General features: G+C 42.2%; 1 protein-coding gene across 1 annotated transcript; it reads left to right on the plus strand.

The window, feature by feature from the left end:
* Positions 1 to 7,356: 7,356 nt before the first annotated feature.
* LOC119726801 (monocarboxylate transporter 13-like) lies at positions 7,357 to 9,733 on the plus strand. The gene is made up of 2 exons (XM_038198663.1): positions 7,357 to 8,310; positions 9,134 to 9,733. Exons 1-2 carry the CDS (start codon positions 7,404 to 7,406, stop codon positions 9,274 to 9,276), a joined length of 1,050 nt encoding a protein of 349 aa, XP_038054591.1. The 5' UTR covers positions 7,357 to 7,403; the 3' UTR covers positions 9,277 to 9,733.
* Positions 9,734 to 19,135: the final 9,402 nt, after the last annotated feature.

Raw genomic sequence — 19,135 nt, forward strand, 5'->3', positions numbered from 1 at the left:
TCTTGTCGGTGTAGTAGTTTAAGTAGGCTCTTGTTGGTGAAAACTCATATTTAACACGCAGACATACTTTGCTGCTTCCGAAAAATACAGCTTCTGAAAAATACAGCAGTGTGAATCATTATCGGGAACACACATTTTTTTTTGGGGGGGGGGGGTGTTCATGTACAAGGTATATCGTGAAAATGTTCTTACGATGGAAAATGCTAGCATTCATGTATCCCTTTTTATTTTCAATCTGGCCCTCTGGACGACATAAAAAAACATGATTTTTCCCATACGTTACTAAACGTACACGTGAGGACCATAGGTGTTAATTAGTTTTCATAAATGGGTGATTATTTTGAATCTGATATTACATTTAGTACGTTTAATATCGTAATTTTTCAATTTCGTTTGAATACTTTAGTTCAGATTTTTTTTCTTTTCTTCTTATTATTTGAAGTTGTATTTCGAGGCGTAATACTTCGCAATAGTGGCTGTAAATTATGCATGTATCTGGGTGGGGTGAAATGGTATTGAAATAAATGCTTCAGATTCACCATGTTTTATGGTGAGTTTTGAAGAATCAACAGTATGCCTGTTATCTTTCAATTGCTAACATGTCTTCAAACTGTTCCGGTATTAAAAACGCGTCCTTTGAATTATCAGACAAAATTGCTTTGGTCAGTACTTATACTCACTAACTTACTTAATCTTCTCCGTCCCCAGTGGGATATAAGGCCCGCAATCAACTGATACCACTGAGTTCTGTCTTGTGCCTCACCCCTGTAAGCAGAGCTATCATTTCCATCTTAGTTATCACCGTCCGAAACCAGGTGGTCTTTGGCCTGCCTCTCATCCTTTTACCATGTGGACATGCTGTTCTTGTAGTCTTGTTCCCTGCTTCAGACGAAACGGGGCAATGTATATAGACATCGGGGAATTGACCAGCTGGCTAATTTTTTGGCTTGCACCCGTTCACGGATGTGTTGCAAAAAAAATGTGGACTAATTATAAAGTTGGATAAATTGAGGGCAGTATTTGAAAAGTCAGCTTTTTTCCAACATGGTCGGCCAACCATCGTTAGCAATTGACATAAAATCCCACTTTTCTTGAAAATGACAGTACACCAGGTGCAATGATTTCATATGATGCTTGAGACTATATTTCACTTTACAGTCAAGTAAGCTTTTCATAACAATTTGGTTGTTTTGTTTTTGATGTTTGTAAATGTTGTGCATTACCTTTAATGAAATGACAATTTTACCCCAGGTGACGGGGCCAGCTGGCACGCCTCGGACGGTGCCTGACGTCATCGCGTTGTGCACATCCAACACCACAGAGTACCGCAATGTACTGCGTATTTGGGTTCAAGCGCATAGTGTGTGAATATATCAGTACGTGAACCAGCGCGTGAATCAGATAGAGACAGCTGACATCGGACCACGGCTCTATATAGTGACCGACTGAAAACTTGACCCAGAGCCAAACCAATCTGTGTATACTGTCCAATATAAACAAAAAGGACCAATGCAAATGTAACAAGCACTCCAAATATAACACGCAAACTCAGGTCCAACGCCGCGTCAGAATTGTTTACCTGGTGCCATAGACTATGTAAGTCTCGGGCATATAGGTCACGATTGAATTTCTAGGCGCCTCCTAGCCGCCGGGTACAGAACTTTTATGTGTGGTTGATTTTGGTTTCGATAATACTTTGTTTTTACGAAGATCCGAACCATAAACCGTATTGATGATAAATTCAAAATTAATTTGACAATATATGAAATCATGCGTACTGTCTAAATTATTGAAGAAAAGCAGAACAAAAATGTTTGACCTGAGCATCAGGTTGCAACGTGATTGGCTCATTGTTGGGATGAGCAAGGCTCCCCCCAATCTCTGTACAGCATCCTCTGGCGCCTAGTGTGCGGACGTGAACGTACGTACATGTACATAAATTATATGCGACGACCGTCTTATACATGTACTGCATATGGTCTTCGCTTTAGAAAGAATGGCGCGTGAAACAAAACAATGGCGAATGACGGACGTATGACATTTCTTGACTTGTTTGCTCTCCTTTTTCCTAATTTGATATATCGTTCAAATTTTGTCTGTTGAAATTAAAAATATCATCTTTCAAAAAGTTTGTTTGTACCGTTCAGTAAAAAGAACAGCGTCAAAACAAACTATTTCAAGAAAACTACTCGCTTTACACATTAAAGCTCCTATTCGAGGTTCCCGGAAGTATGGTTTCTCGTAGACTCTCTTACGTTCTCGGGGTCAACTTACTCGCTCTATAATCACCGTTTTCACGAAGAACAACATATGACAAATAATTTTTTTTTCTATTTCGGTTTTTACGCTAGTTTGCTTTAAAACATTTTTCTTGACCACATGTTTCTGTAAGGAACACATCATTAATTTCCAAATTGCATTAATGATGCAAGGGGCAGAAATCTCGATAATTGTCAAGAAGACGGAGCCACATACATTTTTGCCCCTTGAACGCATACAAAACCTATGGGCTCCGTACACCAAGAAAGAGGGCGCGTTTTTACCTCTTTTGAGAGCTCCGTGATGGACGGGACACACATGTGCGCGTACTGTACCGTACTGGTCGGCGGGCGCGAAGTGTGAACGATTTCCTGAATGTGCAAAAGTTATAGCCTCCAAGACTAATCCCCACCTCCAATAACTTTGGATAAATTCGCGCACTGGATGGATCGGGAACCAGTTTAAGTCACCCCAAACACTCCTTTTCTGGCCGTTGATGGGGTACTTGCACACGGAGCCCATTGCACGGAAAGGCGTAAAAGTCAACTGAGATGGTCGTTTTCAGGAAGAACCACATAGTCTATCTCAGCTGCGCGCGCGAACACACGCGCGCCTATGGAAAACCACGTTGAACAGAAAGGGCCAAAATGTAGAAAACCTGAATTTTCGTTTCCACGAAGAGCCATTATCTTAACTAATTAATTGTCACTAATTAACTACTGTTTTAATAAAGAAAAATTCAGCTCTCCTAGAATCATAATTATGATGGTTTCATTACTGCACAAAAATGTTGCAAAGTGGTATTTTTTGCAGTTTTAAAATAGGAGAAACGTCTCTTGCGATTATCTCGAAAAGCTTTTCTTTTCAAAATCCACACATTTATGTGGCTCTCCGTGAAAACGGTGACGTATTGTCAAAATCTTCTACGTGGGATGCCGAAAATAGACGTACCGTAGCTCTTGAGCCTCGTTTGGATACGGCTTGATCGAGTTTATAAAAACAGAGCATACGGGGGGTTAGGAGGTTAACACTCTCCTCCTTAGGGCATCGAACAAAGGGAAAACCATGCCAACAAATAGCATCTGCCTTCTATACGCCCCCCCCCCCCCCAGCTTGACAGCAAAAGCCCCTTTAGAGCTATATACTAGATCCAGCCATGCACACGGCACCGGTCAAAGGTCGAACTCCAGGTGCCAACAGGACCGGGAGATTGTCACCATACATATGCTGGCTGGCGAGGTCTGTTGAAAATAGAATCATTTTTCTGTAGGTAATAATTAAAACGTTTATATTTGCCTGTACTTATTCTTTAAGGGAAGGGGCTGGGACATAAGGGGTTCGAGCGGATTGGGGACAGGATCTGAATCAGTATAGAGTTATCAATGGGGCACGAGACCCCTCGTGTCGTGCCCCATTGATAACTCTATACTTATTCAGTGAGGTACAATTAGCCCTCGCGTGTCTGTTGCAGTGAAGTGTGTCCAGTCAGAACCAATTGGATTAGCCATGATCGAATTCGGGCGAAGGTTCGGCAGGCATCGACGCCGAGAGAGCCCCACGAGGAACCCCTCGGCGCACGGTGAATGGCGTGGTTGGGGAATTGTGGTGGTCCTTGCTGCACATCTCAGCATAGCGTTCCTGGACGGCCTTCCAGCCGGCATCGGCGTCTTTTTCCTAAGCTGGAAGGACGATTTCGACACCAGCGCCAAAGCAACGGCGGCCGTTTCGAGTATACTGGTGTCCGTGTTCGCCTTTTCTGGTAAATAACCCGCTCTTACCCATTCGTTTTTGCTGGTCACGGACGGCCAGCCTAGTATTATTTCTGTGTACCTGACTAACTGACTGACTGACTGACTCCCCAACTGACTGACTGACTCCCCAACTGACTCTCCTGTCTGACTCTCCGACTCTACTGTCTGACTGACTGCGCCGAAGACTGTTTCCCGACTGACTGACTGACTGACTGGCTGACTGACTCCCCGACGGACGGACGTACGGACTGAATGACTGACTCCCCTACTCACTCTCCGACTGACTGACTGACTATTGAATTAGATTGGTTACCACTTCACTGATTGACTGTCATTTGTGACTTAAACTGAGCTAGGACCAGCTTTACGGTGACATGTGATGAACTTGAGAGGACTTATGACTACTTATGTAACTACTGCAACACTCACCTGTCCTTCTAACTGAAGAATCTGGATATCGTAGGTTCAAACCCAGTTCCAATTATTTATTTGTTTAACTTAAAAAACAACAACAGAATATCAGTGCAAACTGCAAAGCTTGAAAGCATTTGAACACAATTCTAGCAAATATCCAATTAAAACCTGTTTTCGACCAAAAAGGGTCCAAAAATCGCTGTCTTAACTGGATTCCGTTGCTAACACTCGTTAGCCGTTAACGGCATTTGCCGTTAATCGATAGGTACTCTTTTTATTAAATGCAAATGTTCCTGCGTGCCTTTAAGAATGCTCTTTGACTCTTGACAATAAATTAAGATGTGCACATATAAGCTTGAAACCCATAATATGAAATATTTGAATGAAGGAGCCACCATTAAAGCACTCTGAGACTGACAAACATGTATAGAATGTTAATCCCCCATACTTTGAAATGTCGCTCCATCTTAAAAGGAGGAAATGCTTGTTACCTTTAGTATTGCATTTACAGTGCATTATAAAAAAAATGTTTTCACCACCGAAATAACGATTTGGGCCTCGTTTGAATCATGCTGCTTAACTTAACTGCATAGTGCATTTAGGCCACGCTTACCAAACAAAGTCCTTAAAATTAAAATGTTTATGTGCTCAGCTCATTTCAAAGCATAAAGAACAATAAATGCTACAAACACATTATTTGTGTGCACCCATTTTGAAATAAAGCTCCGCCACAGTCGGCAAATTCCAAAATTGATCCCTCTCGTAAATATACGTTGAGCCCATTTTAAATTCAACCAGGCCTACAAATTTACATGGTATTTCCATGAAAATCAGGGTTGTAAATCCCGGGAGGATGGGGGTATCCACTCCGTTCACAAGTACCCCCTCACCGGCAAAGAAAGTACAGTTGGGGGAGACCGACCTACGCCATCTTGCCTGACTGCAATTTTGCCGCGACGCGCGGCCACCACTAGCACTGCGTGTACATAGTACAATACGGGCGATTCCCAATAGTGCGCCTCCAAGAGTTTGCAACGCGTTGGCCAATCACAATGCGCAAAATCTGTCGACCCAACGCCCGTTTGGAAAAGGTCGACTGATTTCGCGCATTGTGATTGGCCAACGCGCTGCAAACTCTTGGAGGCGCACTATTGGGAATCGCCCGTATTGAATCCCCTGGTGTACGTGCGTCACACACAAGGAACGGTGTGCGTCAACCAGCGGAATGTTCCGCCTATGGGACGTCGTTGCTAGGTAAAAGGGCGCCCTCTTTCGTTGGCGCACGGAGCCCATATATCCCCCCCCCCCACTTTTTGCCGGGGGGGGGGGGGCTATTGCATTATCCCCCAACACACATTCATGTTTTCTCTGCAAAAGTACTTTTAGGCGGAGTAGAATTAAACTCGAAATTTTTGACATTTGACCTTGGTCCCCTGACCCCCATCCGAATTGGGGCAACTGAAGAATGGCAATTTCAGAACGACACCCCAACGGACAATGGCCTGGTACCATCGAACCTTTTGTGCTCAAATTATTTGTTTAACTCCACCTAGCTCCCAGTCTAAAAGAGATTCGTGTTTTCTTTGCAATAGTGCATTTAGGTGGAGTGATGACGAAACATTGTGGATATAGAACAACGGGAATATTTGGAGGAGTGCTCACGTCTGTCGGTATATTCAGCAGCCACTGGGTGAAGGAAATATACCAGTTGTACATGGCAGCTACAATACTAGGTTCGTTTACTCGTTGCAAATAATTGTCCGTAAATGTTATCGCCGTGCAGCGACGACAGTACCATCCTTCTACCGTATTTTTTACGATTGAACCGTAACTTTTGTTTGAATGATAAGCAGTATTTTCGGTGAAAGTCTGCAACTACTGCCACTTTTTACGTGCACCGTATTTTCCTAAATACGGAAAAATCAACAGAAACTTATTATTATTATTATTATTTTTTTTTTTTTTAACTTTATCAACCCTCACTTTAAACAGTTTTGCCAATCGGTTATTTTGAAGAGTGTTTTGCCTGTCCGTCATTTTGAACACTTTTGCAAAACTTCATTAAATTTAAGCCTGTTGGCCTATAGCTATTCCATACGACGCTACATCTTTGTATCAATTACATGACATTTGTACGCACGCGTGCCTATAGAGTAGACCTATGTAAAAGTATGTAAATGCATCTAACCTTGTGTAGCCTGCCCAGCACGTAAACGCTCATAAAAATTCACTGTGTACATCGTCGTATCGAACAATCATCTACCCGACAACTTTAAATCTGTGTATATATCATGAAATAGCCAGATATCAAATTAAAATAACATCAACAAGTAAATCATACCTAAAATTGGTCCTTTATTAATCGGTGAAGCACTCATCTGTCTCGCAATGAAAAACAAAGTAGCGGCGCAAGAAGTTGTTGACATGCGCGTATTATCCCATAGTGCACTGCGAGCGGCCTTTTTACGGGTCTGCCCGTAAAATGCAACGCGTAGATCATCACGGTGAACACTAACATACCTTTCACCATAAGAAAAAAAATACGGTAAGTGCGAAGAAATGTGAATCAGATAGGGCCTAACAGTAAGTAGTGGATGCGATTATTTGGCAGCCAGTTGCATAGCACGTGACCCTGTGCTGACTAAAAGTCGCCATTTTCCAAATTTTCTAAAATATTTAAAACCAAAAAGAAAAAAAAAGGAGAATGTCTAAACAGATCACCATCATATTGAACTATGCGCTGATTGGAATACTGAACAGGGCTGAAATTAATTCCTGGGACAGCTCATTTACTTTAGAGAACTTGGCAAAAGAAGGTCGATATGTTTGTTTGGAAATCTAAAGTATTCAGTCAATCATGACTTTCGGGACCTTGAAGTATTGATGGAAAGCTTTAACATATGGTAAACCTTTCGGATCACTCCCTGTACAGGTGTTGGTCAAGGCGTGGCATTCAACGCAGTCACCGTAGCTGTTGCCATGCACTTCAAGAGTCAATTCAAGACAGCCTATGCCGTGGCGTATGCCGGGGGTGGAGTGGGCGGAATAGCCATACCTCCGCTACTTCAACTGCTACTGGAAGCCTACGGCTGGAGGGGCGCCATGTTGGTGATATCAGCGATTGCAGCAAATTTGATCGGGCTTAGCGCCCTCTGTCGACCTCCAAGGAGTAAGCGTTGCTTGCATGCGGAAAATACTCTGGAAGTTCAGATGCAAAGTTCTTTTGACGAAGGTAAGCCAGATGGCTCGAACGTAAGAAACGAGGACCTCAGTGTGTCCGACGCTGACCATCTGGAAGTCGGGAATATTGCTGGAGGGCGCCTTGCAAACTCGACCACTGATGACATAACAGAAATCGTTTCACTCGAAACAGGCTCTAAGTCCACGAGACTGACCCATCACCTGCGTCACTTCGCCTCCGCCGTAGGGTCGGACCTCTTTGTCAAAAGCTATCGGTTCACCCTTGTGTGCCTCTTAAAGATCGAACTGGGCTTCGCTAGCTACAGCTGTTCGCAGTTCATCATTCCGCGCGCCGAGGGCACCGGTGTATCACCCTCCAGTGCCGCCCTCTTGCTCAGTGTGTTCGGCATTGGGCTTCTGCTCGGTCGCCTTGGAAATGGGCTGCTTATCATCTCGCGACTATCTGTTGAGACCGTGAGCGGCCTCTGTCTTTCCACGGCCGGTGTCTCGCTGCTGCTGATGAACGTGGACAGTTATGTGTCGATGGCCGTGGCTTCCTTCATTCAGGGCTTGACAAGTGGAGCCATATATACTATTTTCATTGTCTTGACTCGCCATTATGTGGGCTTGGAGCGCTTCAGCGTAGCCTTGGGAATGACCTGTATATTTACTGGTATTGGCGCTTTGTGTGGACCTCTGATATCCGGTAAGTTCCTTTTTTATGTGATAACAAGTGATACTTTACAATTTAAGCAAACAGAGTTTAAAGGCCCAAAAAGTCTCCGGTTTCATGTATTCGCGCGCGTCGCCGTAGCCATGCGCGACGGCAAAATGAAAAAAGTTTTTGTTTTCAATGTAAGATGATGTCTTAAACTGCCAAACTCACTGGTTTGACTGGAATCCTGCTGCTGCACAATTGTAACGTATTTTTAGATGGGGCTACGATCGAGTAGAAGCTCTAAGTGGCCTTTCTGGACTCCCATATATTTTGCACTAAATTTAGTCGGGCACCATTTGCAGTCATCAGCCGACATTTGAAGAAGAACAAAAGATCATTCACATGGCCAAGGATTGTTTACAACCTGTCTGGGCTCTCGGCGGCACGAGAGGTTGACATACAGGGATCGGCGGCACTTGGATGTTGGCCACTAAGATCTCCCATTACTGCACAAAGGCATTATCCGCCATCTTGGCTTCTGTCTTTCAACACTCCTTACTCCGGAGTGCCTAGGGTCTGGCCAATTGGAGTCTACAGGCTTGTGGTGTATAGTTGGGGTGAGGATTACATGGAAGCTTGGCCTTATTGGCCCATTAAAAAAATTATGACCAAATTTGGAAAACAATGAGATTTTTTTCACTGCGCCACTGCTCGAAGGGTTAAATGGTCAGTTTGTTTCTGGGTAATAGGCTACCCAATTCTCCTACGTGCATTTTCTATACAGTGTGTCAGCACTCAGCAGTATAACGAACTGTCATTTATTATTTGTAGAACTGATAATTGCATCATTTGTGTCTTTAAACATCGACAGGCCTGCTGTATGACGTGACGAGCAGCTACAAGACAATCTTCTACCTACTTGCCGGGGTGTACTTCGCCGGAGCATTGCTGACGCTGTTCTTCCCGCTGTTGAAACGTCTGGAGCCGGGGGTTGAGAACACCAAACATCGCTGATTTCAAACAATGGTGTCGCATTGCACATCTAAGACCAGCAGTAGGAAAACAATGTGTGGGTTTAGGCTTCTCGGTCCCTTTCTGCCTTCTTGTGGTTCCTTGGAAAATCATCCCGTGGTTTTACAAAAGGTAAACCATCCCGTGGTTTTACACTATTAACCCAGAAAACTGCACAAGGCCTACTTTTCTACAATTTCTGCGTAATTTTTGAGAATCACCATTTTCTTAAACTAACAACTTATACTAAACTGTTAATTGGAACTGTTTATTACGGTCCTTGCAAAATGTAAAGAACTTTCTTTTTTTTAGATGAGACATTTTCATATAATTCTGTTAACTATAGCGTCTTAAAAAAACCTTATAATTACTCCAACTTTTGTGCTAAAAACAAACGTTCACATTTCACAGGTTCCTCATTCAAACATAGCCAAATAAAGTGGTGAGAGCCCCTTTAACCAGAGCCTCCATTAACCCTGAAAATCCAAGCCAAACCCCAGCCCTTTTGACAAGAACCACACGTTTGTGTGTGAATAAAACCCCGAAAGTGAGTCTAGCCAGCGTCGCTGCAGGGCATGGAAAATCATTTAATCACCCTGTAAAAAAAGCTCTATAGTCAGCAAGTAACGGCTGTTTGCATCCTTCTGACCATTTAAATTTGATAGACAGCAAATAGTTGAGTGAATTTGACCCTATTAAAACGTGTATCACAAACTGCAAGACGGTGGTAAAAGTAGTGGTAGATTCACTTGAGGTCGCACTTAAATATACATATAGAAAGACGTGTAATACTTCATTGATAGTTGTGCCTGCAACAAGACAGCAGCCATTTTCTGCTTGACAGAATCAATGTTTCCACGCCGCAGCCCTACCGTGCACTCACAGACGTTGTTACTTTCAGCATCACCCGGGGGTAGGAGTTCTTAAGCAGATAAAAAGCTGTAATAACAAAAGGCAGAATAGAGAGGTGGAAAATCATAATGAATTAAGTATGAATACAGTGAATGATTGATGAAGGTGAACTAAAATATTTATGAATAAAACTAAACAACAATAATCACTTGAATTAAACCGTTTTGGTGGTTGACAAAGCAAAAAGTCCACAGGTCTTTAACCGGTATTAAAATTGTCATTTGATATTTTGCTAACTATCGAGATGATGGTAAACAAAGACACTTGACCAAGCAACAAGGTAGATATTCTATTAAATCAGATTAAATTATGTAATTATTTTATGTATTATAGCAAAAAGCTAAAGCGTTAACTATGGGTAGGAAAACAACATTAGTTTGGTATTGAAATTGTTTAGCGAACATTACTTTGGTCGCGAACTGCTCACTGATGTAAGCGCCCCATTGTCTTATTTGGTATTGAAAATATGCACAATGTATGTAAAAATGTAGAGTTCATTAGGAAACAGCACATTGTTTATGCGTATATGCAGACCAACTCATGTCTGAACGCTTACGTGCAATTTGAGAATCGTTTGCCTGGCTATCAGTCATCATTTGCACATAAGACAAATTTAGGCTACATGTCAAGAGGTGCAAAGGTCTGAAGACCATAATACAATAGTTTATATTCCAATTTATCTGCTGTGACGATCCCGCTGAGAACAAACAACATTTAAGTCCAAAGATCATAATGTTACGCGTTGCAGTATTTTATGATGCAAGTTATCTGCTGTGTTCATCCCGATAGCAAGGTGCACGTGGCTCAATTGGAACATAGGAAACTTAGTCTGCCAACAGAGGGCGTTCATACGTGCATTACACAAGGCTCCCAACATTTCATAGACAGAGGGCGTTGTTAACATACAGCTAAATTTTGAACAGAATGCACGACTGCATTACGGATCTTAGTATGGATTGATGGGATCCACGCGCCAACAAAGAGGGCGCCCTTTTACCTACCAACGACGTCCCATGGGCAGGACGCGAATTTTTTATTTACAAAATAGTACAGGGTAACCGTTTTTCAGGCGACTTGAATCAAGGTTATAGGATCGTAGCGGCGCTTAAAGGGACACTAGGTCCTGGAACAGCCCAATTGGGCTACAAAACGCGCTTTGAACGAGATGATGATAATCGGAAATAACTTTTAAAAGTAGGATATAAACATCCACACAACTATCCTTTCAAAACTGGGCGTTTTTGTGTTATTCCAGTATTATGCGTGCGAGAACGAATTTCGGGGTCCACTTTTGCGACCCCATAAATTCGAGCTGTTTGGATGCTAGTTGTGATTTCATTCGTACGCGTAAAGTGTTCGCCTTTGGCGGACGTTGAAGAAACCACAATTGTTTGCATTGGTGATTGGTCATCGCGCGCTGCTCCCGAGACTCACAACGTGTATAGCGTACATGAGAACGACACGAAAAACGTATTCGTACTCCGTCATGTCCGATGTAAACAAGCGGTTTTTTTCCCCCGTCTTTTCTCGGGAACGGTAAGACATTAAGTTGGTTTCCTTTCAACCAGATGTTTGAAAAAGGCTAAGTAAACAATCCAAAACGTAACATTTTCGGGGATTTCAGGACCTAGTGCCCCTTTAATCCTGTAACCTTTTACCCACGCACGCGCGCGTATACTCTCTCCACATGTGTGAAAGTATAGTCGTGTTCCCTAACGTGGCGCACTTCGAAGATTACCCGACTTTCCACGTGTGGTGTTGTCAAACCTCTTTGTTGACAAACCTCAGATTCATGCAGTAAAATACTAGTACTTTTACCTTATTAATGCTTGCTATTTAACCTCTGTGAACGATTTCAGTTTCATAAAATTTAACCCGAAATTCAAAAACGGTGGCGTCCGGAAATTGGGCACAAATTGACGGAGTGTTCCCTAACGTGGCGCACTTGAATAAGTCTCGGAAAATTCCAAATTAGCATTTAAGAATTTCTGTAAACTTGATCAATTCTGATAAATAATTATCATGTCTACTTACATACCCAGCAAGATGTTTGCCAGAAAATTATTTTCTTATTTTTCGGGGCATTTTCAAAGGGTTCACTTTGCACTTGAAAATAATATCGGAAAATCACGCCAAAATAAAGTTTTCTTCTAAATTTGTTACGGGTAAATAAACTCGCGATTTGTGAACAGGAGTGTTTAGAACTTGATGAAATTTTCAGTTAAAGCTTTTGCTCTAGGTAGGCGCTACAGGCGAAAAATCAAAGTGCGCCACGTTGGGGGCCGCGCCACGTTAGGGTACATCAACAATATATAATTTATGAATTGCAAGGGTTTCATTGCTGGGATAATATTATCCCAGAGGAACAACACTGCATCACGAGATAATATTATCCCAAGCCCTGCTGACTTCATTGCTGGGATATTATCCAAGAGGAATACCACTGCATCCTCATGAGTTCATTGCTGGGATAATATTATCCAAGAGAAACCCCACTTCCTCAAGAGATAATATTATCCCAAGCCCTACTGACTTCACTACGCGGATAATATTATCCCAGAGAGACCCCACTGCATCAAGAGATGATATTATCTCAAGCCCTGCTCACTTCATTGGTGGGATAATACATATTATCACAGAGAGACCGCACTTCACCAAGAGATAATATTATCCCAAGCCCTGTTCACTTCATTGCTGGGATAATATTATCCCAGAGAGACCCCGCTTCATAAAGAGATAATATTATCCCAATCACTACTGACTTCACTGCTGGGATAATATTATCCCAGAGAGACCCCACTGCATGAAAAGATAATATTATCCCAAGCCCTACTGACTCCATTGCTGGGATAATATTATCTCAGAGAGACCCCACTTCAGCAAGAGAGAAAAATTATCCTAAGTCCTAAGCCCTACCGACTTCACTGTGCGGATGATATTATCCCAGAGAGACGCTACTTCACAGACATATATTATTATCCCAAGCCGTACTGACTTGAAGCACTACCAGTTGATGCGTAATACTCACTCCCATTGATAACAATGAATGGACAGGCAATACCCACCTCATGTCGGATCGTCTACTGCTACTTCAGGTTTCTCCCCCCCCCCCCCACCAGAACTCCGTTTCTGAATTGTTCCTTAAATGGAGAGGACATTTCTCGACATTTGATGACATAAGAGGACAGTGCCATTTTTAACACAAAGTTTCATCTCCGTTTCAATGTCAGAGAAGTAAAAATGACTTTCACTATTTGAAAAAAAGCATGGAAAAATTATCTAAGCACAAATTACACGATTAAATGCAACAAACAGAGTTCACATTGGTTCACTTTGGTAATACTTGCTGTTTTTAATTGAAAAAAAAATGAAGCACTCTTTTGGAGACAGTAACTCTAGCAAAACAATTTGTTCTGAAACGAAACCTTGTTCGATAATAAGTCGTGATGTAATGACAGAAACAGTGGAAATCGACTGGAACCGTGATAACCAACGGCCAACAGTGCATATGCCAGATTTTGCTACCCTCTATGATTTTTTCCTTATTAAAGAGGGCGCCCTACACAACCACTGGTCAGCAAGCGGCAAAACCTGCCCATTAAACAAAAATACAACACTTTTTGTGGAGACGATAACCCAAGAACAACATATCGCATTGGATTGAAACTGCAAACGATTATTTACCATAACATTTGACACAACCCGTTTGAAAATTGGCGTGAACTGTGGAAGAATACATATAATATGATTTAAAGAAAATAGGCCTCAGCGGTTAAAATACGAAAACTTCATTCCGAATTTTAAACTCTTTTGACACACTTTGTGGAGACGATAACTCAAGAACAACATAATGCATAGTATTGAAATTGCATCCAATTATTGACCATAAAATGTGACACAACCTGTTTGAAAATTGACGTGAACCAAGGAAGAATACATTTAAAATGATTTAAAGAAAATAGGCCTAAGCGTTTAATTTAATTACGAAAACTTCGTTCCAAATTTCATTCTCTTTTGACACTCTTTGTTGAGACGATTACTCAAGAACAACATATTGCATTGGTTTGAAATTGCGATCGGTTATTAATCATAACATTTGACACAACCCGTTTGAAAATTGGCGTGAACTGTGGAAGAATACATTTGATATGATTAAAGGAAAGAAGTGCTTAGAATTACGAAAAATTCTTTCCGAATCTGAGTCTATTTTAATTGAAAAAAAAAATGAAGCACTCTTTTGGAGACAGTAACTCTAGAAAAACAATTTGTTCTGAAACGAAACTTTGTTCGATAATAAGTCGTGATGTAATGACAGAAAAAGTGGAAATCGACTGGAACCGTGATAACAAACGGCCAACAGTGCATGTGCCTCATTTTGCTACCCTCTATGATTTTTTCCTTATTAAAGAGGGCGCCCTACACAACCACTGGTCAGCACGCGGTCAGCATGAGGTCATGAGATAATGACTGATAAAGACCAATTGAGGCTACATGTCAAAAGGTGCAAAGGTCTAAAGATCATATACAATATTTTATATTCCAACTTATCTGCTGTGTTGATCCCGCTGAGAACAAGCAACTTTTCAGTCCAAAGATCATATTGTTACGTAATGAAGTATTTTATGCTGCAAGTTATTGCTGTTTTTATCCCGATAGCAAGATGCACCTGGCTCAATTGGAATACTGCACTGGTTATTGAAATAAGACAACAATCCACAGTTGGGCAGAAAAAGAAGTCACTTATCGAACTGCAAACTTACCACCGATTCCTACCGTACTGCACAAAATGTCATGCCGTTCACCCAGTGGTTAACAAACACGCTCATTGATGTTAGTACCCCTCCAAATTAGTCGGCAACCGAAACGTTTTGTCATGCTCGTGGGTTCATTCATAGGGTTGCAGACCAGTAAATCGGTCCGAAATTGTCTACGCCGGCCAAATCACGATTTGCATGCCCTCAAAATCTTCAGTATTTGAGCATGCTGTGGGCCATGAACTTGAGGGTTTGTAAAAAATATGGGTGGAAGCCGTGCACAGGACTGTGAACTTGTAGTTCCGTTCATTTTGGATGAAATTGGGGCCCTTAAAGCGCTTTATTTTGCAATGGAGTGTAGGCATCGTTTTTTTAAAATGGCGATGGGCTTCAGTACTATTTTCAGGGGTGATCATCTTCGGATGGAAATTTCTCCTACAGTCATCAGTTAACCCCCCGAAAATTGAAAAGAAAATGAAAGATGATGAAATAAGGTCTCGAACACCTTGGAGAGTTGTGAGTATTTTTCCCGAATTTCTGAAGTGTGAGCATTTACCATTGGGGTCTATGGAAGTTTTTTTTACTGGTCTGCAACCTTTAATTTCAAAATGGCGCCTTCCATCGTTTGTTGTCAAATATGTGTGCCTGCGCTTTACATTCCACGAGAGTGTTTTTTTTTTTCAGGGGGGCGGGACCGGGGGGGGCAGCGTTTCAAAAGGCGTCACCAATGGCGGTTCCGCAACAAATGCGCCCAAAATCTGAATGGGGCTGATGGACCGTCGTCCGATCACAGCAATTTCGAGCGGACAAGGAGGGGGGGGGGGGGTAATTTGGGGTTGGAAGGTGCAAAAATTCATTTAACTCCCGTTGGGGGCGCCCTACGGCAAGGCAGCCGCAAACAGAGGGCTTGTTTTCAGGCCAGAAATCGCAGTCAGAGATTTTTTTTTTGCAATTTTTGGATGAAATATGAGTCATCCATCCTTCCTCGTGCCGTACAAGTGGTTTGGGGGTATTTTTCAAAACCTCGCTTCTTTTTAATTTCAAAATTGCGCCTTCCATCGTTTGTTGTCAAATGTGTGCGCCTGCGCTTTACATTCCACAGGGGGGGGGGTGGGACCTGGGGGCGGGGCAGCGTTTCAAAAGGGGTCACCAATGGCGGTTCCGCAACAAATGCGCCCAAAATCTGAATGGAGCTGATGGACCGTCGTCCGATCACAGCAATTTCGAGCGGACAAGGGGGGAGGGGGGGGGGGGTAATTTGGGGTTGTACAAGTGGTTTGTACCTCGCGTCTTTATAGGTTGCAGACCAGTAAATCGGTCCGAGAGAAAAGGTAGGGGCCTACATGCAATTCTCAAAGTGAAAGTACATTTTAGAAGACAGACTGATTTTTTTCTCCTCCATTTTGTTTGGCACGTGCACGGTAAGCGTTGCATTTGTTTCTACTTGATGTGCAGGCTAGGGAAATGTGTTTTGTAAATGGAAATCATTGGCCGAACCACAGACTTGGGATTCGAAGTTAGTCACTTTGTCATTTTTTTCAGCTGTAGCCATATGCAGTATGTGTACAATACATACACTTGATGCACTCTGGTGATAAAATCCTTCACCCGTTTCATAAAACTAAAATTAATACGCCCTTGCAGTGAATCAATGAATGTGCCCTTGCAGAATTATCCCTAATTTTGTTGGTAGTTGTTTTAAGTGTCTGGTTTTTTTTTAACAACTTATCATATTTCACCCCACACCCCGCCTCCGAAAGGAACAAATTGACTTACAGTGTTCAGAAAAACATTGTCTTTGTGAAAATTGAGTAATTGTAAAATACTTTATTATATTAAAATACAATTTTGTAAAAGGAAATATGTAGAAACAAGGGCGGATCCAGTTTTCGGTTGGGGAGAAGTGATGATGATTATGTTTTCTGCATTTTGCATAATTATTAAAATGGAACGTCAAAAACTGTCCCTTTACAAATAAACGAAATACGACTGGGAAAGACGATGAGCCATGTACTCAAGCAAACTTAAAGCTATAGTCCATCATTGGCAGCCATCCGAAAAGTAACTGGCGTAATTATTGTTGAAAAACATACTTGGTTGAAAGATAGTAAGGGGATTAAACTCCCTGTGAAATTCTTCTTTCTGGCAAAATTTAAATTAGCAGTTCGTTTTGTTATTCGGCGCAGCGCGCGCAAGAATGGACCGATCCAGTAAGCCCCTCCCACTGCGCACGTGAGCAAATTAACACGATCTCCTCTCCAATGCCACACTGCATTTTTCTGCCGCGCGCATCATACGCGCGTGCACGCATGGCGGACTTTTGTGCACGCATGTCGGACATAAATCACGGCTGTGATTGGTCAGAATACCATGGGGCTGTGCTTACTGGATCGGTCCATTGGTACGACGCACAGGCGCGCGCGGTTGCTATAATTCGTAGGATTAGTGCGCGACATCGCGTATAGCTGTAATTTAAAACAATACACAACATGATTCAGCAACTTTTGACTTGAAATTGAGCACATTTGACTTGAAATTGAGATCCTAGAATGCTGTTTTTCTCGGAATATACAGCTGAAGCTGAGCTGAAACTTCATCGGGTTAGTTGTTCAGTATCCTTCAATAGATTTTAAACACTTTTGTTGCTTCAAATGAACATAATGCACAAATTACAAATGATGGACTATTTCTGTCCCAATTGTAAGGATTTGTACCTCCACACCATTGTCAGTTCACCAACTCCGACAGTACGGCAAGTAACTCTTGCGGTAGTTTTGCAGACACACGCATAGTGTCCTTTCTTTGAACAACTTGAACAAATAGCATTGATAGCTGGGCAGGTAAGTGAGTTGGCTTTGAACGTGATCGGGGACACCGCAGCGGAAGCATTGTATTTTGCGAGGGATGTGCTGAGGAAGTTTGGGTGACTCATCTGTAGCTCAAGTCTTTGTTTAAAGCCTTTGCCTGACTTGCGCTTGTACGTAGCATTCACCGTAGTCTCAACCAGTGAAGCTCCAGCCACCGCTTGTGAAATCGACTGCGATTCTCTCATTGCCGATTGCATTTGTCGACTCAAGGTAAGTGCTGAAGTCAAAGTCAATGTAGGTTCCAACAGCAGTCACTCACGAATTTTGTCAGAATTGGTCTTTTCCACAATTTGATCAAGGATCATTTCATCCTGCAGATCCCCGAAAATTACATGTAATAGTAGAGGGGGGTGGTAAAGTCCAATGTCAAAATTTGAAGACGCCCATCTGAGAAATGGTTAACACCATCAATACAAGACGTTTGACACCAAAAGTAATGCTGTATCTCTTAAATAACCCCCACCCCTTCAAATTCAAAATTAACCCCAAAATGGCCTTTTTCTGGCTGTTTGAGTATTCTGCTGTTCATACCCTGACTAGTCATGTTGTAGTAATGATGAATAAAGACTTATTATTTCAAATTGGAAACATTCAGGCACAACAGCATATGGAAAGAACTCAGTAAGATGCTTGGCTTGAGGTGCTGCCTTGAAAGTTTAACCCCTGAAATAGGCAACAGGAGCATAGCAAGGGCATTTACATATATATTGGGGGGGGGGATAACAATGTCTCGAAAAGGGCACTTGCACATCCATGCTGAAATGTATATACAGACACATTTTTTTTTCTCAGTATACTTGGCCTCCTTAAAATTAATTCTTCCATACAGCCGATGGCACAATGGCTTGACTTTTTGTAAATTTACAACTGATAATGGGGGGGGGGGGGGAGAGCCCCTCCTAACAATTTTTAAAGTGGGTTGGGGATATCATATCATTTGTCCCCCCCCCCCTATATTGTACTTTTTTCGTCCCCGAATGAAAATTGTAGCCAACTTAAGCTCAGAAAAGCTGATTCATTGACTTCAAACTCGAACAAATAATGTTTAAAAGATGATCTTTTGCTCACAAAAATGTGTTTAAATTGTCAAAAATTGCCTCTGATAGCACCACAGATCGTCTAGAATTCAAAAAGTTTCCCGGACCCCACAGAGTTAGGGCTTCGCGCTTTGCGATCGCATTCTGATCAAGGTATGTCCCCCCACTTTTGAGAAGCGATTGACCCCCTTGGTGAGACATGGGAGGTGGATTTCAAAGCAGGTCTTTTGCTATTTTTTGAAATTTTGAAAGACATTCCTGTATTATTCGTGATTGCATTGATAAATAAGTC

Source organism: Patiria miniata, unplaced genomic scaffold, assembly GCF_015706575.1.
Source record: "Patiria miniata isolate m_02_andy unplaced genomic scaffold, ASM1570657v1 HiC_scaffold_1, whole genome shotgun sequence".
NCBI classification, from domain to species: Eukaryota; Metazoa; Echinodermata; class Asteroidea; order Valvatida; family Asterinidae; genus Patiria; species Patiria miniata.